Here is a 21,559-nt window from a genome sequence, read left to right as displayed (position 1 = left end):
AAAATGCCGGAAACATACTCTTACTAAGAATGCAGCAAGATAACAGAATATGAAAAAGATGTAGCCACTGATGCCTACTTAACAGTCTATCTGTAGTTTTTAAGGTAATTATGACATTCTGTGCACCAATTAGTATTTATTTTTATTCTTTAGTACATTTTGAATGTGGCAGCTAAATTACTATTAGTAATACTAAATATTACTATTTTTTGTTAAAACTTGATTTTATTTTATTTTTACAAAATCAATGCTATACTGCTTAAAAGTAAACAAGACTATACTGCATGACATTTTTGGGGAAATTGTATACATCACTGAATGAGATTACAATGGGAAATTACAACAGCAAAGTTCTGTGTGAGATTTATAACGAGTATTATAGCATGAAACATAATTCTCTCTCAGCAGTGATCTGGATCTTGTTAATGAATTACCGGTACTACATATAATGTATTGCATACTTTCTTTACCTATTAAGAAACCATTTATTTAAACAAGAAGAAAAAATGTAATATTTATGCTGTCATCTTTTAAATTTTTCTTTTGCTTTCCCCCCAAACTGCCTTTTTCAATATGCAGAGATCATGCTTTTTGGCATACCATCATTTTGTGCCCTGCACACTGGTTTATTAGCTGTACTGGGTTTGTCATGTCAATTGGTTTGTTGTGTAATGTATTGATTGTATAGACTCGTGGAGCAAGGAGTGCGGCAGAAGGCAGCAGACAAGAGCCTCAGTGGCAAGCTGGCAGGTTCCTCTGGTGGGCTGGCAGGTCCCTCTCCTCATCCGCAGTGTATTCCCTAATAGGAGACACTGTGCAAGTTCAAAATGAGCATCAATTTTAAAAAATCCAGACAAGTAATCTTGCTCATTCAAAACAGGATATTCATATGAAATACGAACACCACACAAAACTGGAACAGCTCTACTGCTGCAATTGCAAATAGCTGTTTGGCATTTTGCACAGCATCTGCCAGCTTTATGAAGCATGCCACACTGAATTGTAAGGCTGGAAGGGATCTGAACATCATTTCCTTCAATCCTGACAACCTGTATATCCAAATGTTACCCTGTAAGATTCTTCTCTAAGCAAACGGAGAGCCTGACATTATATTAGGACACGTATGACAAACTTCTCTAATCTCAAGAGCCAGACTGGGTGTGCTCAGTGTCCTAACACTGACATGATCAGGAAGGGCTTTGCAATCATGTACCAGGTGTCCTTGTGGCTTCTTACGGAAATATCTGCATATTACACACAAAACTCTGATGTGAGAGGTTGTGCTTTACAATGTCGCTATTTCTTACAATTTGAAAATATTCTTTAAAAGACTTATTAGGGGCCTGCTTTGGGGGGGGGGGGCATCTCCAACCTGCAGACTCAGCTGCCTCTCCCTGGCATTCCAGGAGTCAGGCAAGTCCCAGGCTGCGGTCAAGTACAACCCTCGCCGACCTCTTCCCTACTTCCCACACGGAAGCGCAGGCGCTCACATGCTGTACACAGAGGCGGTACAGCCCACATGCTAAGAGCGACCCAAAACCACTGCATGGCATGGCGCCTGCCCTGCATTTCGGATTTAGCGAGGCAGCCTTTGGTGCCCCCTCAGACCACGCAGATGCGCCCAAAGTGTCGAGGCGTCGGGAAGTACCGCTGTGTGGCTGCCTCTGACACGAAGATTTAACCGACCCGAATTTACACGTGACCTGAATGCCTTTTTTCCAGCCCATTTTCTATCGGTGGTGGTGGTGGTGGTGGTGGAAGTGGGTGTAAAGCTCGAATAAAGCATCTGTTTCAAAATAACCCTCCAAAATGCTTCGACGGAAAGGGAGAGAAGGCTCGCGCGCTACATTTCCTCAAACCCGGGGTTGTCGCTTGGCCACTTTGCCACCTCAACGGCGAAACTCTTGGGAAACAGGTTGTCGTGAGGCGCAGCGCTGTGAGGTATATCCGCCCGTCCTCCCCGTGTGTGTGTGTGTAGAGCTTACTACTACCCGCTCACCTTCGCCCCCCCCAAAAAAAACCCCAAGCACAACCCTACCCTGCTGCGTGAGGGGAAAGACGGTACATAGATAAATAAATGGATAATAAGTTAATAAAACAAACGTCCTCCCACGCTCAGGACGTGCCACCACCTTCGAAAAAAACCCCTCCCCCCTTCAACTAGGTCGTGTCATGGCAGCGGCTACCAACCGTTCCTGCCCCCTCACCGCTCGCGCGCTGTCACGTGAGAAACCGCCGCTCACCCCCCCCGCCCCCCTCCTGCCCGGCCGGCCGCGGAGCCGACTCCGCTCGCGAGAGGGACGGCCTCCTCTAGCCCCTCCCCTCACGGCAAGCCCCGCCCTCCGCGCCAGTGGCGGCACTGGGCGCCGCTGTTGCTACGGCCTCAGCCTCTTCCCGAAGGCGGGAGGCGGGCTTTTCTCCTGCTCGTCTCTGAGCTTGCGGCAGCAACAGCGGCAGCCTCCGCTTCCTGGTCGGTCACCTGAGGAGCAGGAAGGAGCCCCGGTGGCCCCGCTCTCCTGCCTCGGTTCCTGGGCCGCCGCCGCCGCCGCCATGGCGTCGCTCTTCAAGAAGAAGACGGTGGACGGTGAGTGACGGGCGAAGGAAATCTCGTGCTGTGGTGGGGCGGGGGGGTCCTTTTTCCTTCCTTGGGGGTGGGCAGCCCTCCCCCCTATTCGCCCTCTGACGACACCGCACCCTAGCAAACGGGGGGGGGGGTTCCCTTCGCCCCAAGGCTCCCCCCGCCCCTTTGGAGAGGTATTTCCCGATACTTCAGGGAGTGCTCGCCCCTGTGGGCTCCTCGCTTCGCCCCTGTGGGCTCCTCGCTTCGCCCCTGAGCTGAGGAGATCCAGCCTAGTTTGCCCCTAGAATATGACTTCGCCTCCCCCCATAGAAGTCTTCCTCCCTCTCCTTTCTGATTGCCCTATAGCTGTCGTGGTGCCTCCTGCGCTGCGTTCTTTGCCCTTTGCCTTAAATGGACCATCAGGCTTGAATTTTAGTAATACAGATAAGAAATAATGATGCAGCTCAGAATATAGGCTTGGGCACAATCCGTGTGTGTTGTTGGGTGGCAGTGGTGGTTGTTTGTGCATTGAGAGAGAGAGAGAGAGAGAGAACATGCATGACTCATCTCCTGATCATGTGTGGAAGTGTTACGTACAAAAACACCTTGTGGAACTGCCAGCACCAGGTTATTGAGGGATTGTGGCTGTGAGCACATGCACGCTTACCTGGGAGTAAGCCATGTTGAACACACAGTGGAGATTGCACTGCTCAAATGGAGAAAGAGCTACTGCAGAAAATGCCTTAGAAGTAGGGCAAGGTTCTTAAGAACTGTTTTTTTGCAGTAATTTTGAGAAATTGTTACAATAGATGACTACATGTAGCCACCTATTTATTTAATAAATAAATAAATACTTTGTGTCGGATTATTGTTTTTGTTGGTTACTCTGTTATGTATTTTTGTGTTTTTATTCTGCCCTGTGACCCTTGGATGAAGGGCAGTATAGGAATGTAATAAAAATAAATAATTATCTGTATTATCTGTATCAATTTCAATAGCCCTAAAAAAACCCCAAGGAAACAAGATGCATTGTTTTATTAAAACAAGAGCATTCTTTCCTATCAGGAACTGCCAGGGTTCTTCAGTGTTGCCAGAGAGCTGTTTCCTTGATGTAACAAAAGCTCTCAGTGTCCTCTTCAAAATGATGCCCTTTATTACTATTGCTGCAGTACTGGTTGATATTAAAAAGTGTTCCTTCAATATTCCCTAGGGATTATATTTGTGTGGTGTGTGTAGACAAAAATTCCACCTACTGCTGATTTCTAAAGAAGTATGAGTTAAGTCTTCCTTAGTTTAGAGAAAGACACTTCAAAGGAATGCTTTGAATTACATTGAAGCATTTGGCATATTTGGGAGGGAAAGAGCATATTTTGTGACTATTGCAGCATAATGTTGTGTGATCATTGCTGCTAAGTGAATTTTCTCTATGTGTCATGCACTATTACGTATCTCCCACCTCTGTATTTTACTGTTGGCTATGTCATCCATTCATGAGTCAAAACATGGACACTCATTTTCTTTAGAACTGGGTTCTCAAGAAAAGGTGACATTTTTATTTATCTTATATGTATATTGTTTTACAACCATAATGGTTATCAAAGTGGTTCACAATATTAAAATTAGACCTATAGTTGGATGATAGTGCTACCCCAATGACAAATCTGAAATACCAGGTAATGGTCATGTGGCTTCTGGTTCTTCTTCCCTGAAAGGTGTTGATGGCTGGGAGGAGGGCATATATTCTTCAGAGTCCTCTCCTGTTCCTCCTGTTTGTACATCTCTGAGCAGATAAGATGAACGACTCCCAGCACTCAGAACTCTCACAGTCATTAGCTCTTGAAGGCACTGAGTAGTCTAGTGAGGTATAAAATTTTTATCCCCAGTCCTGCCAGCTTTGCTGCCTCACTGTATTACTACTCAGTAATTGCAGTGCATCAAACATAAATTTAGTATTTTCTATAACTTGCCTGGTAAAGAGTTTGAGTACAAAATTTGATGGCACAGCTGGCTTTCTCAGCTTTCCACTGATATAAATTTGAAGGAGTTGCTTCTTTTGTGAAGCCTTTTGTCACACAGGACTGCTATAGGGTGAATAGATAACGAGGTTACCATATGGTTTGGTTTTCTATCACACGACCACTTGATAATCTATTACTACAAATGTGGTATAATTTCTTTTCTGTCACTTATTTTCATGTGTGGTGAATATATCTGGTAGTAAAGCTATTCCATATTTATTAATTGAAATAATTTATTTTCTGCCTTTGTTGTGCTCATGGCCGAGTGCAGTAACAAACAAAACACCCTGCCCCAAATAAACCACCCCATTAAAAGCAGAAAAACAGTAGTGATTAAAGCTGAACAATTGAACTGGACTCAATGGAAGATATATGTTCTGCTCCACTTCTGGAAGGCCAATGAGGTGTAGTACTATGGTTCTCAGTGGGGAGTTCATTGTAAAGAGCAGGGCTCATGGGAAGGGCCATGGCTTGGGTAGATAGCAACCCTTGCATTCAAAGATCTTGTTCAATCCCTACATCTCCAAGTAGGCCTGGGAGAGACCATGGAGAGCTACTGTTAGACAGTGCAGATAGCACTGAGCTAGATACCAATAATGGCGTAAGTCAGCTTCCTACTTGTGGTAGAGGTTCCTACCTGAAACCTCAAGGTTCAACCTTTAAGGAAGAAAACATAAAAAGTATAAGCTGAGACAAAAACTTGTAAGTGTGAGTGCGTGGTCATAAGGATTGGAAAGTTGGCATTCTTTGACAAATTCAGAAGTAAATATATAGTTTCAGACTCTCAGTATTTATACCCTGGAAGCTGCTCTGTCTCTGGTATCCTTTTGTTTAATCAGAGTTAGCCAGCATAGTGTCTTCCAAATGTTGAACTACAACTCCAGTTATCCCAAGCCAACATGTTTAATAGGGATAATGGGCATCTAGAGGGCACTAGATTTACTGTCTGACGTAAGCAGATAAGTGCCACCTCCTTACCTCTGATCTGTGAAGAGGTGCTTTTGAGTAAATAACAAGGAACTTAAATTTTTGCATTATCACGGGATATTGAATGAAAAGTTTTGTCGGTGTAAACACATTTAGTGTTTTTGTGTGACAGCCATTTTGTAGACCCATTCATTAGGATTGAGTTTCATCTGGCCATTGTTACCACGAGGTCATCTAGATGTAAAGCTGCATCCAGAATAGTCCCAACCTATAAACTTCATTTAATCCCTATTCCAGATTTTTATCTCTCCCCCCACCCCTTCCCCCACCAAGAGTACATTTGTTTTGTCTGGTTTGAGCCTCAGTTTGTTACCCCTCATCACCTGCTGCTGATTCCTGGTGCTGGTTCAGAATACTATCCACTTGATTAGTTCCCTATCCCAATATTGCCCAGGTATTCAACAGGATCACTGACTGGAGCAACAGAAAACTTTCCCAGGGCAGTCAGGAAACTATTTGAGCCCATTTTGTTCTGAAGGAAGATCTTCTGTAACACAACACCCCCATACCTGCATTAGGAGTCCTGCAAATCTAAAACTTAAAATGTTTTTTGACAACCCCCAATACCCAGATCACATTCTCTTGTCCAAAACAAAACCAAAAAACCCCAAAAACAAACAAACCCAAGTTCAGGGTAATTCTTAGAGTTGTCAACTGAGACTTCTCATGTTCCCATAATTTTGACTCTTAAGTATGAATTTCAATCCAAATCAAGCCCAATTGTACAGTACAGTGGTACCTTGGTTTAAGAACAGCTTAGTTTATGAACAACTTGGATTAAGAACGCTGCAAACCCAGAAGTAGGTGTTTTGGTTTGTGAACTTTGCCTTGGAAGCAGAACATGATCTGCTTCCTTTTGAGTGTGTTCCATTTGTAAATTGAGTCCCCCGCTGCTATGGGAAAGCATGCCTTGGTTTAAGAACAGACTTCCAGAACAGATTAAGTTCATAAACCAAGGTATCACTGTACAAACTTCTTCATGCAACACTCTTGATTTTTCCCTATGATAATCATTCCATTGTATTTAGTACTTACATGAGACTAATTGTGTATAAGTTAATAAGGGCAGTATAGATGCCTCAACATATATGAAAATGTTTCCTGCCAGGACTTCTTAATGCTGAAATCATTTCATCCTGGTATGTCTTGGAACTGTATCTAGGAAAGAAGAGTCTTTGAAGAAAGGATTAATGTAAAATAAATCTATGGCTGCAGTTCATGCTTTATTCATTTTTGACAGTCTATATTGTGGGAAGCAACAGCAACAAAATCCTATCGTTATTGTTAGATGATTTTTTTAGATTGTGAAAGCAAGATGGAAACTTACTTTTAGGAATGCTTCATTTTCAAAAGAAATGGGATTTTTAATAGAATAAGACAAGTCATCTCTGTAAAAGCGCGGGGGTGGGGGGTTGACTCTCTTCTGAACAACTCCAAATAAATTATTTTGACTTTATTGTGTGCTACTTTGAAATGGCCTCAGGCATAAAACCCCCCACAAAACATACTTTTTTATTATGAAGAAATAGATAAATGTAATCCTTGACTGGCAGTCCTATAATTTAAAAACTTCATTCCCCTCTAGAAGCCATAGCCACTAGTTCATGGGAATGTCACTTGCTTCTCTTTGAGTAAAAGAGGATAAACACTCCCAGCCTGCAAAGTGTCATATCTTTGTGGTCCAAAAAGACTTTTAGAAAGTCATTACAAGTATTCTCATCTGATAAAACACAACTTCTCAATTTATAGCTAAGGGAACAACCCTCTTATCGAAATGAGAATTCCAACTCTGTTTGCAAATAGTATTTCAATACAAATATATATACTTACAAAGTAGGCCACTGAAAGCTTGAATGTTATGATTCCATAAGGTTCAGATTCTTGCACTCTTTCTATGTGGAAGAAAGTGCTGGTTTATTAAAAGGCTAGAAAATATTTGTGCTGCAGGTGGTATTTTGTTTATGGTGTGTTACAATTTCTTTGATAGGGAAATTAAAGGGAAATTTCCCCCCAAAAAATTGTGATGTGGAGAGCACACTTTCTGTAACATCAGAAGGATAGAAAAATGAGAACAATCAAGTGCTGATACTTGGTCACAGAAGATGGGTTTATCTCTAGTCTATTTATACTGCATTGAGACAGTAGCAGTTTTCTTAAGTTGATATATAACTTATTTAATAATGTATCTGGCTATGATTATATGTACAGTGAACATCTTTGAAATAGGAAAAAATGCAATAATGGAGATAACAAATAATACCAACAGTATGAATTTATGTTCAAGCAATAATGATAGTGTCAAAATAGTAACGTAGTAGGTTGAATCCAAAGGTGCCTTTTCTCCAAGGCATACATAATTCAAATATAAAATTCCTCAGGGTTGGATCCAGAGGAAGCCTCTGCTTTCCTGTGGATTCAAAACAGTATGGCTGTTTTTTAAATTACGTGTACAGAAAATGTGTGATATCATTTGGAGTTTGTGTGTTCACAGAAATCAAACTGCTAAGCCCTTTTTAACTTTGCCAAGCTTTTCGTGTGGGTTAAGTTTTATCTCCCTGTTTCTTTGGTGAATGCTTTCATATTAATTATCCACAGGGAGAATGAATTGGTTTTATTGTGGTTTTATGCATTTTGTGGTGAAAACATTGTAAGCTTTTTTCAGTCTTTATAAAATAAAGATGGGGCATTCATGTTTGAGTCATATTCACAACTTCAGTCTCAGGTGACCCAATGACCCATGTGCATTAAATGGAAGGCCTGCATAGCAGCTGTGTGTGTATAACACTCTCCTTCTGACTGAGACCCTAAAAAAGCAGGATACCCAATCATGTGAAACAACCCTTTTAGGAGGATTTTAAACACATGTTGTCTGTGCAGGCCTTCAAATGGACACAAGTAGGTTGTGGAGTCAGGACAGCATATGATTCTGTTCCCCATATGTAATTGGTTACCTGCAACTGAAGACTATAGTATTTCTATGAAGTACAGTCATACCTCGGGTTGAAGTAGCTTCGGGATAAGTATTTTCGGGTGGCACGCTGCGGCGACCTGGAAGTAGCGCAGCATGTTACTTCTGGGTTTCGCTGCTCGCGCATGTGCAGACTGTCAAAATGACGTCACGCGCATGCGCGAAAGCGGTGAATCGCGACCCGCAGACGTGGGTTGCATTCACTTCTGGATGCGAAAGGGGCTCCAAAATGGATCCCATTTGCATCCAGAGGTACCACTGTATTATCTTATCTGCCCTTTACAGTAAGGTCCCAGGTAATATACAATTATAAAACAAGCACAACTATTCCAAATGGAACAAACACCAGAAACTGAATAAAAGAGGTGGGTCCCACTAAACGAAATACCTTAATTGTCAAAAGGCTAGGGTAAAGAGGTTGCATTCAAAGGTTCAGCATAAGCAGTACAATGAAAATGCTAGATGCACTTCTGTGAAGTGAGAGTTGCACAAATGAGGGACTGCCACAGAGAATACAGTCTTCTGGGCCTCCATCCCTCACACTATTCTAGTAGTCTGTTTTCCAGTTATTCCAGTAGTCTATTTTTGAGACATCAGTGATACTGCTATTAGGAATGAAACACCTTTCACCTAAAACTTATGTTTTCACCATGCATGTCTTCACCATACTTCCTTATCCATTATACTAACTGTACATATTTTGTTTCTTAGATATAATTAAAGAACAAAATAAGGAGCTAAGAGGCACGCAGAGGGCAATAGTAAGAGATCGAGTAGCTTTGGAGAGACAGGAAAAGCAACTGGTAAGTAACTGGAGAATCTTAGTTCATCTTTCACAATCAGTGCCCAAACTGGTTATGGTAAATGATAGCTTGTCCATTTCCTTAACACCATTTTCTGCCTGTACTCCTAGCTTTTAATTTTGGAAACATTGTATTTTTTTCTTTAGATAGCTTTCTTGCATGTCTAATAGGAATTTGTTTGAAAAAAATCACCTTTTACTCATTAAACTATCGTAGTATTTATGCTGGAAGATAAAAAGTGAATACAAACTAAAAAACAGTTTTCATTTTAATAAATAGGAATTGGAAATAAAGAAAATGGCTAAAACTGGAAACAAAGAAGCCTGTAAGGTTCTAGCAAAACAGCTTGTGCAACTGCGAAAACAGAAAACTCGAACCTATGCTGTTAGTTCAAAAGTTACATCCATGTCAACACAAACAAAACTGATGAACTCACAGATGAAAATGGCAGGAGCAATGTCAACAACAGCAAAGGTAAGCAATCAAACTTAAGTATCCCAAATGTTGTTCATAGGATTCTGGTTTTAATTTACAGAAATCTGTGTTTCAACTGTGGTTTATCATGATGGGAACAAATCTAGGCTTGTGCATTTCCCCCTCCTCTGGCACTGCAGTAAGTGGGAGATGAGAAACTTTCACTTATGTTTTTAATTAACTGCAGTTTAGCATTATACTCTGAAATTTAATCTCAGCTATGGCTTGTTGAAGCAAGCCAAGGTCATAAACCCTGGTCAGAGTTGTCTTGTTTTAAACAAACTATGTAAGATTAACCACAATTTGCTGGGTTTCGACAACAACAAGCTGCAGTTAAATGGGTGTGTGAAAGCTTCTAAATTCTGTCTTGTAGCTTCACTTGAGGGGGCTTCATGTCAGCCTAGGATTGTTCCTGTTGAGATAAACCACAATCTATTGTGATGTCTAAAACATAGCAGCATTTTCACCAGTAATATGCTTCTGAGTGAAGCCGACATCACGGTCTGCTCCTCATACTGGTCCTGGGTGATATATTGATATATCACCCAGGCCTACTACCTGCCCTTCATCAGCAGGTCCCAGGTTGAGTTACAACAAGTACTCTGCAAAAATCTGACAATAAAGTACAGTGGTACTTTAAGTTACAAACGCCTCAGGTTACAAACTCCGCTAACCTGGAAGAGTTACCTCGAGCTGAGAACTTTGCCCCAGGATGCGAATGGAAATCGTGTGGCGGTGGTGCAGTGGCAGCAAGAGGCCCCATTAGCGAAAGCACGCCTCTAGTTAAGAACAGTTTCAGGTTAAGAACGGACCTCCTGAATGAATAAAGTTCATAACTAGAGGTACCACTGTAGTCTGCAATTTATGATGAAAATAGTCAAGGCTTTTATAGAGTATGCATGTCTAAAGAAGCTAAACTGATTAGCTGGCAAATACCTCACAAAAGAAAAAAGGTCAATATGTGACACGCTGAAGGCATTTGTACTACCATGTAATTAAATGTTTAGGGACTCTTTTGCCTGTGGCTCCTATCGTGACCCAATCCCTCACTGTCATTTTGCAGCTGGGTAAGCACACTGTAGTGCTATATTGAGTTGTGTATGTATGGAAGCAGTGTTATGAGTAGTAAAGTGGATGACTAAGCTTACGGATGTTCTGTTTTGACTCATGCTGATCCAAGAGCTTTTGCTCCCCCAGCTGAGCTGTCAGTCTCTAAATTGCTTGTTTGTATTTATATGGATTCACAGACTCGTGCAGAATATTGGCACATATGCATCCCATAGCTCATATGAGGAATTAGGGCAGAGTACACAGGGATGTTTCATTTTAGCTTTGCAAATTCACGTTGTGATTACAGCCTGATATTCTAGTGAGAGAGCGACTTGTATGTGAAATCACTTAGTGAAAATTTGTGACTAAGCAATGGTCCTTCTGCTGCTTCTAAAGGAATTTGGAAGCAATTTAGAACTTCAAATAGAAGGTAAATTTCTCTTTTTTGTATATTTTGGTATCTTAAATATTTATGTAGTTATGAACTTATAGAAAAATATTACTAAAAGTACAAATAAACAGTTAATTTTTCATTTTTGTCACAATATTTTAAGTTCAAGTGACAATTTAGGAGTAAGGATGTCTTTGGCAAAACTTTTATTATCATCATCTGCAGTGCTTTTTTCTGGGGGGACGCAGGGGTATGCATACTCCTGAACATTTTGTGAATCTAAGTTTGGCCTCACTGAGGGGCAGTATTTCAATATGAGTAAGAAAATGAGAGTACCCCTAAACATTTTTTTTAGAAAAAAGCACATCTCACACTTCTTTGTTGTGACTTATATTTCATTTTTCTTAATCCTTAATCCTTTATTATGAATACCATTTATTTTCTTCGGTTTACCCAACAATAGCTATGGTTAAATATACGGCAAAACATCACAGAGCTCAAAATATAAAGTAAAAACAAAGTATAGTATATCTTACTTAAAACTGTTACATTAATAAGCATGTATATATTCATCCCTACGTACTTAAACTAGGTGATTAACTTTACTTTGTTACTGTTACCTTAAAAATGTATACACTGTTAGTTTTTAGTCACTCAAAATTATGTATCAAACACAGCAGGATTCCTGCCACTTTTAAGAGGAAAGCTATGCAAACTTCAGTCCCATCCCCACACCACCCCAAATCCAAACCTAAATCCATTTCACTATAATAGTCTTTATCAGTTAACACTTAGGAACTAGGGACTGAGGTCTATACTTGCACTCTTCTGTCAGGTCCTTGAGTTCTTCCTCTAAGTTGACTCTTCAGTCTTCTCTCAGGACTTCTGCCAGAGTCCATCAATCCCTGTCACCTCAAGTTCTCAGCAATCCTACTGATGCTTGACAGCTGAACTCCCCTGAAGGCTACTGCTAGAGTCACATGCCCTTCTCCACAAACCTAACATCAGGTCTAGATTAGTGGCATTAGCTCCTGGCTTCTCTTTGGCTTCTTAAGCCCCTTGATATGCCCTGTCTGACCTCAACTTTCAGCTCTTCCATCAACTGACCAACAGTCAGAGCCTAGCCTAGTCTGCTGTCTCATTGACTAGAGCCTGGCCTTTTATTCGCTCCAGTCAGAGCCCGCCCACCCACCCCATAGCCAATCATTTCAATTTGAGTAGAATTGTGTCCTCTAATTGGCCTATAACTGATCCAATAGGACGAAGCAGAATGTCAGCAAACTCACCAGTTAGAGTCTACTGGATTCTGATACCTTGGCTCCTTTTTATAAAGACAGAAACCTCATTCATGTAATCATCTCTTGTTTGAAACAGTGCCAGCATAGTATCTCCACAGCTCCTGGTAGAAATGCATAGCCATTATGTTCTGTTACACTATTTTAAAATGAAAACTCTACCTCAAACTCTGATTTCTCTGTGCTGTCAAATAATCTTAGAAGAATTTTGTGAATGTATGATTAAAGGAGGGTATCATAATAGCATGTAGAGAAGGGCAACCTTGCAAATAAGTCTGTAACTATTTTGTACATCATCGACCCAGACTAGACCCAAACTATCCACCTTCAATACCTCCTTATCACAATTGAGCTTCAGTTTATTGGCTTTCATCACTGGGTCTAAGTGGCTTTTGAATGCTCTACTGCATTAAAAAACAAAACAAAACTCTGCAGCTGAAAACCTAGCACAGTAGGAAGCGGGCTGGAATAGATGGTTTCTACCTGATACACTTACAGATAGTTTAGGGCATATGTGGAGGGAAAGAAAAAAGTTATCCTCCACTCACGTTCTGAAGTTATACAGTTTGTTGTACAATTCAAAATTTTACCAATTGATTCTGGGGCATGTGAAGTGGTATTAAAGGACTGGTGGAACCCCTTTCTTCCAGTTTATAAAAGCATTCCAACCAGTTCATACGCAGAGAGGGGACATAGCTTTCTGGTAGTATGTATTCCTTGCATGCGGACGATGCCATGTTTCATCTGCAACATTTCCAGTTAAAAGTTGGCAGTGCTGATTAAAACCTATTGCCAACAACACTAGAGAACCAATGTCAGTTAGCAGTATGGGCTGACCGGCATTAAACCTCCTGAGGCAGCTCAGTAAATGCTAATCACTGCCACATCTTCCTCCTCCTACCCTTTCTTTAAGCGCTTTTGAGATTTTGAGGCAAAATGACCTCAAGAGAGCCCCAGAGGAAAGCCATCGGCTGCTTAGCTGCAGCAGCAGATGCTGTCTAAAGCTGAAAACCCTTCCTCACAGTGAGTCATTGGAGCAGCAGGAGAGGAATTGATGGGCAGTGGGTGACCCTGTGGTAGGCTGGGAACAAAAACATGTTTTGTTGCTGTTCCTGATCCACTGCCTGACTGCTAGTCAAAGTAGGCAGCGCTGGGGTAGACACACTAATGGCCTGACTTGATATAAGTCAGCTTCATGTGAGGCAAGTGGTTTACTACATGCTTGATGACGGATAAAGTTTCATAGGGCCAGGAAGAGGTTTTCTAAATTGTAAGATGTGTAGGCATAAGAGTAGAGGTTTTACGCCAGTCATACAGGGTTCTTCCTTCTCACAATAGCTGTGTTCAGCCATAATGCTAAACAATACCTTAGAGTTACATGAACAACGTGATTCATCCCATGCCACCCTCCTTCCCTTATCTGGCACAGCCATGATAGAAGCTTTCACTTCCATTTTAAACAAACTGTTGATGGTCTTAACTATAGCTCACAGAAACAAGCCAATTCTAAATCAAGGTGTATGATTGTTCCAATAAAACCATAATTAATATTAAGCAGGGTTTAGGATTTGGATTTGACACTGACCTGCAGTTAATTGAAAACAAATGAAGGCAGCACTGGAGGGAGAAAAACACCAGCTGAGATGTTGTTAATGTAATGCTAAATTATAATTTAGTATTACATCCAAACCAGGTCAATATCAGGAAGACCCACCAGCAGATTAGATTTTGGAAAATTGATACATCAGATGAATTTACAGAAGAACTGACTGCTACGCAATAGTGCATTCTACTCTTTTTCTGATAGTTCTAGATGTGCAAAGACTAAAGGTTTTGTTGTATACCCCACGTTACATGGGAACTTGTATTCCTTGGAGTTTATTTTCTTCTAACACCTTAAAAGTATTCAAATATTATGACATTTTCAGCAGTTTTACTGTACTGTACGTTGGCCACATTTATTCATAAAGGTTGTTGTTTATTGCTAGACAATGCAAGCTGTTAATAAAAAGATGGATCCACAAAAGACACTGCAAACTATGCAGAACTTCCAGAAAGAAAACATGAAAATGGAAATGACTGAAGAAATGAGTAAGTTATGCTTTTTCATACAATGATTAAAACTGTTCCCTGCTTCCTTTTTGGGTTGGCAAGACCACCAAATCAAGATAATAATTGGTTCATGAGCTTGTGTTTAACCTACATTTGTTGAAATTATTAATTGCAGGAACATCCATTTTCATAGCCTTCCGTATTACTTCGGTATGGGCTACATAGAGAATAGAGGCAAGGAAACATGAAAATGGATGGCCAGAAATAGAGGGGCAATGTTAATGTCATGGGAAGAGCCATGTGGAACACTAAAGCCTTGGCCTGCTCAGCCCATTCAGATTTCAGGAGGACATATGACGCATTACATTGCTGAAGCATTAACCAGTGCTGCTTTTTAAGTGGAATTCCACACTTAAAAAGTGAACCACTAGGTGCAGAATATACATACATCATGGGGGATGTTGTCCCAGTTATGCTATCAAAACTGCAACCTTAAAAATGAAACTGCTTTAATAGCACAAAGAGCTGCTTTCCACAAACTATTCCATAGTCTTGTGTGAGGTAAATCTTTCCAGCTGTGCTCTGCCTGATCCAATATCATAATGTAGATGTCCACCATAGGTAAAATAGGTAACTTGGTTTTTCACATGGCTGATTCTCTGGAAGCCAAAATCCTTTGAGGATAATGGAATGCGAAAACTGACAATTCTTGGGTTGTTTTCGCCCCACCTTTATGTTAGAATAACACTGTGTGAAGTTGCTACGCTGCACTAGCAATGGCTGCTATTCCCATCACCATAACAAAGCCATATCTTGTTGCACCATGACACTGTCTTAACTGGATGCCTAACTGAGTACAATGTGCATACTAGTGATGGCATGCTGATGCAAGTCTATTGTGCCCCTCGTAAGTGCTTATCTGCCAGTACAGAGATTTTTTAAAATGTTTGATTCGGATTCAATTCAAACCCATGGTTTAACCTACACAAGCTTATGCTTTCATTCTTCCCTCTTCATGATATCTTCACATACAATAGAAGGCTGTGCTTTTACTTTAGAAGTTCATCAAGATCTGGAAACAGTGGCTGGTTCAAGCTATGATTGTTAAAAAGAAATCAGGTTCAAATCATGGCTTTGATGTCCTGATTTGCTGACTAGGGTGTCTGCTGGTGATGCTAAATATTGGGAAACAAGCCAAGGATTGTGGAGGCCTGTTAACTTCCATTATTCCTGACAGTACACAGATGGTTTTATTACTAGTGCTGGGGCAGGTGAAGGGTTGGTGGGATGGAAGGGAGCTTGGTGGGTTGCAGGAGAATAGGGAACATTAGTGAAATTGTCACGAATAGCCAAGCTATTTTTTGACTTTGGGGGAAATAGCTTGGCTTATTTTGGGAGCATTCATGGTCAAATGAGCATTAAATCCCTAACTAAAAGCACATTGGCTTTCAGAGCTAGCGTTGTAAAATTATCAATTCTCCCCCCTAATGGATTTGCTTTTTGACTCTGTTTTTGTATTGTATATGTTTAAAGTTGTAAACTGCCTTGAGGGCCAAAATCACTTTTAAACAGGGTGAGCTCCCGTTGCTCGGTTCCTGCTCCTGCCAACCTAGCAGTTCGAAAGCACGTCAAAGTGCAAGTAAATAAATAGGTACCGCTCCGGCAGGAAGGTAAACAGCGTTTCTGTGCACTGCTCTGGTTTGCCAGAAGCGGCCAGTAAAGCAAGATGAGCGCCGCAACCCCAGAGTCGGTCATGACCGGACCTAATGGTCAGGGGTCCTCTTTACATTTATAACAGTATAAACCCACATATATTATTGCTTACATTATTTTATTTCACTTTTCTTCAAAATAAAGCTGTTAATGTGTGCTGGGATGTAAAAGTGGTATGAAAGACCAAGGTAGCAATTATACTATTACAGTTCTAATGAAGCTTTTGTTTTCATTTATCTTTAAGTCAACGATACCCTGGATGATATTTTCAATGATTCTGATGAAGAACAGGAAAGTCAGGATATTGTGAACCAAGTCCTGGATGAAATTGGTATTGAAATATCTGGAAAGGTATGAAGAAATTATCTCCCATTGCTCTTGAAAAGTAATCTGCCCCTGCCCTTACATTTTTATTGACTTTTGTAGTGCCTTCCTTTTTGTCTCTGTGTTCTATCATTTTGATTACTGTGTCTCATCTTGCTTGCCTAAATGTAACTTTTCCTCATTTTTCTTTCTAATAGATGGCCAAGGCTCCTTCAGCTGCCAGAGGCATGCCATCTGCATCAGCATCCCAAAGTGCCACAATTTCTGATGAAGAGATTGAGCGGCAGCTCAAAGCCCTGGGAGTAGATTAACCCCATGGTGACGAGCAGCCTGCCTTCTGCAATTGCTCCAGTGCTGGCATGCACATGAATGTGCAAGACCAGTATCAATAAAAACCAAATTCCTTTGCAAGATCTTGCCCGAGCCATCTTTGGTGACAATGAATTCTAGAAGCAGTTGGAACAATTAGTTGGAATCAGTTGAGACAGAACATCACAACATGCAAACAATGCAAAATGTGTATACATTTGACCAAATTGGATTCTGCTGTAAACAGGAGCAACCGTTACATATGATCTAAATTTGGATTGGGTACAATTAGCTTTTTCTCCAAAAAGCACCAACACTCCATTTTTCATTCAGGTTTCTAACCTTTCTGAGGCTATTGCAAGCAGCCTTTCTGGAGGCATTTCATTTACGTATCTGTTGCAAGCACGCCAAGAGACTTCTTAATTTATGGTATTAAATAAAACCTCACTTTTTCTTTCATTTGGAAGGTGGCTGTTGTATTCTTCAAGCAGAAGACGTATTTAAAAGTATAGTGGGTTTTTCATTAAGCGCCTTTCTAGGAAATCATTTTTGATTCAGCCTTGTTTGAAAATATACATTTCTAATATAGTCCCAAGATTTTAGAACAATACTGATATATAATTATCTTCTTGGAATCAAGGTTGTGGTCTAATGATATGTTATGCTAGGAAAATGGTCTGTAAGGAACGTACTAAATAACTTCCATTGTACTGTAACACAGCTAACTTGAAGGAATTCTGTGCCTTTGTGTACATAGGGTGAGATCTTCATGCACTGAGGTTCCTCCTTCCTCTCCTCTCCCTGTAGCCTCCTGTGTGCCCCCAAAATCATCTCTGGGGTGCACAAGGGGGCTAGAGGGTGAAAAGAGAAGCAGGAAGTTCAGTTGCACAAGTGGATTTCCATTGCACAAGGAGGTGAACATCATTGGATGTTGCCCATCGTGTTTGGTTTATTTTAATTAAGCTTAGAATTGTGGAAATAATGTAATGTTAAAGCCATTATCTCAATTGACATAGCACTGAAAGAGTTATGTGAACTCAACTGCAACCGCTGCTACAAAGTATGTAATCTACTACCAACACCTGAAATTACATATTTTTCATTGAATAGCATTGTACATATTGCTATGCATTTTTTCATTGAACAAGTGTTACCTTTGAAAATATACTTTATTGTCCATATAGTATGTTTGTTCTGTTTTATATATGTTGTTACACACTAATTGGAATTATGTATGCTTGGCTATTTAAAGGAAATAGGTTCACTTGGTTATAAAATTGCGCCTAATATAGTAAAACAGTGGGTAACTTGATGTATTATAGGGAACATAATTCACATTGTGAATTACTGCCAGTTGTGAAAGGGGATTTCTGTTCCTGAACTTCTTCGTGGCCCTGGTACTAATTGTGAGAATGTAAATTAACAAGAAAATGTCTGCTGATTGTTTATGAAGAACAGAAAAAGAAAGTAATTACTGTGACTATCAACTCACAAGATACGCCATAGGAATAAGGCAACAGCAGCCTAGGTCTTCATTTTAGTATAGAATTATGATTTTTCTGGTTAAACATAGGATCAAAGCAATCAAGTACATACACAATTTGGTTTACAATTTGGTTTTGTAATTGCATAAAATAGACTCTATGTGGCTACCTTCAGCAAGATCTCCTTTTTATGGATTTTGTAAAAATCAAATAAAAGCTTTTAGCTCCTTGAGTGCCATTTTTCTGTTTGATTTTTTAAAAAAATAGTTTTTAAAAAAATACTAAACGCATCCACTAGTCAGTGATTAAGGATGCAATCCAAATCCCCAAAGTGCTGAACTGGGGTGTGTGTATTGGATGTGGCAGAGGTTTCCCTCTTCCTTGTTCTGCCAGGAGGGTGATGACAACAATACTTTTTGGACTGCTTGTGATTTCCTGCCAGCAGTAGCCTGTGGAAAGCCCTGAAATGCACCTTAAATGTGAGGCAGCAGCTGAGGATCCACTGGATTCCAAGTCAACCCCACTCCCATCTCTTAGCAGCATTGAGTCCAATCCAGGACTTGTGTAGCCAGCAGGTGTCCATCAGAATGAGTGACAGGGCCACATAGATGGTGGCTTCACGGCTCGATCATGTTCTGCTGCTGCCCAGCTTGGGTTTGGGTTGCCCTGAATGGCTGTGGCTGCAACCCTAATCCCACTTACCTGAGAGTAAGCCCTGCTGAATTGAAAAGGAGAGGGTTAGGACTGGGCTGTGAAAGAGGCATAAAGAAAACTAACCGATATGCGTTCATAGCTTTGGTATTACTCAAAATGTAAATGTAGCCAAGAATTCTTGTGTTTTTGTAGAGAAAGTTAGGCTAATGCTAATGACCAGTGAAAAAGTAATTCATCTACTCAAGTGGGAAAGATAAAAGTATTACAAATGCTGCCCAACTAAAGCTGGACAATCAATACTTGAAAATGTTTTGTCAATGGTGGGTGCTGAATAAAAACATTTGAGAGAGGGAATGGAATGAAGGAATGCCTCCTAAATGAGGCAGTAGTTAACTGAGTGCTGCCTCCGTTTCAGTTTCTCTAATAATGCTAGATCTAAGAGTTTCAACTCTCTTCCTTCACAGTTGTCATCGTTTTTGGGAAGAAAGCTGCTACTATGCATGTGCGTCAGGCAGCTGCTAAAAGTATGGGTTCCCTAGCAGAATTTTATTTCTGAACAGTGTGTTGCTCACCATAAAATGGAAGCTGGAGCATCAAATTCATTCAATAGCAGCTAGAAGTGTAGCTGTACTGCAATTTTGAAAGAAAAAAACGCTAGATAAATAATACCAGGACAACAGAAGTGATAGATATCAAAACATGTATATTGCAATTCCTGTTCTTGCCAAAAACGTGTTTTATCTTAGGCTTCCACCCTGTCAAATAACAAAAATGTAGAAGTACTGTATGCCATGCCGAAAGTTTTAAACTGGCTGATATACTACAGAAGAAATTACACAGCAAAACAAACATTACGCAGCTTGGCAATGATGCTGTGTTTTCCAACAATTCCTGATGCTTGTTTATCCATTGAACAATATCCAGACGACACAACTTTTGTTTTAATTCACATTGAGGTGGTTCACACATCATCTTAAACTAGGGCTGAAGAACTGCCAGTTTGCCAGGCCACAATTTGGTCTGAAAAGCAGTTTTCCTTGAACCACACCCAAACACACCTACTATCAGGGTGTGGAGACACAGCTGCAAAGGAACAGGTGAGCTTTTTAAAGTGCACTCCTCACTGTTCCTGGGCATGCAAGCCTTGCTGTCAGCACCAACCACCTGATGACTGGCGCTTTCAGCAACCCTGCTGGGATTGGCACTTCATAGCAAGCTCCAAAACAGCTTGCTATGAGCACACTCATTCATTTGCAATGCTGGCTTGAAGTGAAGTTGGTGATGCAAAGGATCTGCCTCTGAAGGCACAACTCAAGCCATGCCTGCAATGATAGATAGATAGATAGATAGATAGATAGATAGATAGATAGGCAGGCAGGCGATAGGTCACCTTGTGATTATGATGTCGGGATTGACAAGTGGAAGGCTCCACCCTCCTGTCAAAATGGCCTGTGGTGGATGATCAGAATCTTTCCCTTAACCTTGTCTGGATGCTGTTTTCCCACCGCAATTATTTTAAACCAGGCATAGGCAAACTCGGCCCTCCAGATGTTTGGGGACTACAACTCCCATCATTCCTAGCTAACAGGACCAGTGGTCAGGGATGATGGGAGTTGTAGTCCCAAAACATCTGGCGGGCTGAGTTTGCCTATGCCTGGTTTAAACTATGGTTTGAAGTGACGTGAACCAGGCCATTATTAAATGAGAAGGGGGAGAACCACAGGCATAGCTCAGTCGATAGAGCATGAGACTCTTAACCTCAGGGTCATAGGCTTGAGAACCATGTTGAGCAACAGATTCATGCATTGCAGGGGGTTGGACTGAATGACCCAACTCTACAATTCTATGACTCTACCTTGTGCTCCTTGGAGAAGAATGTGGGATCCAAATGCAACAAAATAAAAAATTGTGTTTTTTGTTGATTGCCAAATGCTTGTTTGTAGCAAGCCATGTGCGTTTCCCATTCTGTGCTATGGTCATTTCCAAGATGTGGGTCACAAGCCGTCCAGCTTATTAATAAAGGTCCCAGTTAGAGACCCCCTATAGTACCTGGTGCTTTAGCGTGATCCTTTCATTTTTAGGATGAGGCCTCTAAACTAATACATTACTGGCTTCCCTGTATAAGCCAGGATAGAGGTAATTGCCATGTTTATTCCAATGTAGTTTAAGGAATACCTCTCATTGGGCCAACTACCTTTTGGTAACAGCAAGCTTTTAATCCTGGCTGGACTTCACAAAGCAAAAAATCAAAATGCAAAGGTAGAGTGAAGTAGCTTTAAAGATGAATGTACAGAATGCAGATGTTAGATAATGCCTGCCTATAAGCCTTTCCCATATTAAAAGTTCTTGGCAATATTTTAACCAGCAGGCCCCTCACTGTTTGCTAAAACTGCTCATTAGGCGACAGCTGCTTTAAGGAGCTTTTAGGTTTAAGGATCCTGTCAACTAGGAGAGTCCTCATCAATGCCACCGATAAG

The 21,559-nt window shown here is 40.9% G+C and overlaps 1 protein-coding gene and 2 long non-coding RNA genes across 3 annotated transcripts; 1 reads left to right on the top strand and 2 right to left on the bottom strand.

Annotated features, from left to right (window-relative positions):
• Window positions 1-205: 205 nt before the first annotated feature.
• Window positions 206-2,179, bottom strand: LOC308474960. Its single transcript, XR_013985059.1, has 2 exons — window positions 2,039-2,179; window positions 206-812 (listed from the first exon to the last, which is right to left on the bottom strand). It is a non-coding gene; the product is annotated as an uncharacterized lncRNA (long non-coding RNA).
• Window positions 2,180-2,335: 156 nt separating this feature from the next.
• CHMP2B (charged multivesicular body protein 2B) lies at window positions 2,336-18,660 on the top strand. The gene is made up of 6 exons (XM_081001562.1): window positions 2,336-2,584; window positions 9,245-9,336; window positions 9,616-9,810; window positions 14,535-14,637; window positions 16,556-16,662; window positions 16,833-18,660. The coding sequence occupies exons 1-6, from the start codon at window positions 2,551-2,553 to the stop codon at window positions 16,944-16,946; spliced, it is 645 nt and encodes a 214-aa protein (XP_080857688.1). The 5' UTR covers window positions 2,336-2,550; the 3' UTR covers window positions 16,947-18,660.
• On the bottom strand, window positions 17,125-20,426 carry LOC308474968. Its single transcript, XR_013985067.1, has 2 exons — window positions 20,288-20,426; window positions 17,125-20,225 (listed from the first exon to the last, which is right to left on the bottom strand). It is a non-coding gene; the product is annotated as an uncharacterized lncRNA (long non-coding RNA).
• Window positions 20,427-21,559: the final 1,133 nt, after the last annotated feature.

This window comes from Podarcis pityusensis, assembly GCF_964106645.2.
Source record: "Podarcis pityusensis genome assembly, chromosome: 4".
NCBI lineage: Eukaryota > Metazoa > Chordata > Lepidosauria > Squamata > Lacertidae > Podarcis > Podarcis pityusensis.
This window is presented reverse-complemented; position numbering and strand designations above follow the sequence as displayed.

Coding starts and splice junctions, on each gene's coding strand:
- CHMP2B (XM_081001562.1), top strand. CDS start 2,551: ATGGCGTCGCTCTTCAAGAAGAAGACGGTGGACG. Junction 9,811..14,534: donor CAATGTCAACAACAGCAAAG/GTAAGCAATCAA, acceptor GTTTATTGCTAG/ACAATGCAAGCTGTTAATAA. Junction 14,638..16,555: donor GGAAATGACTGAAGAAATGA/GTAAGTTATGCT, acceptor TTTATCTTTAAG/TCAACGATACCCTGGATGAT.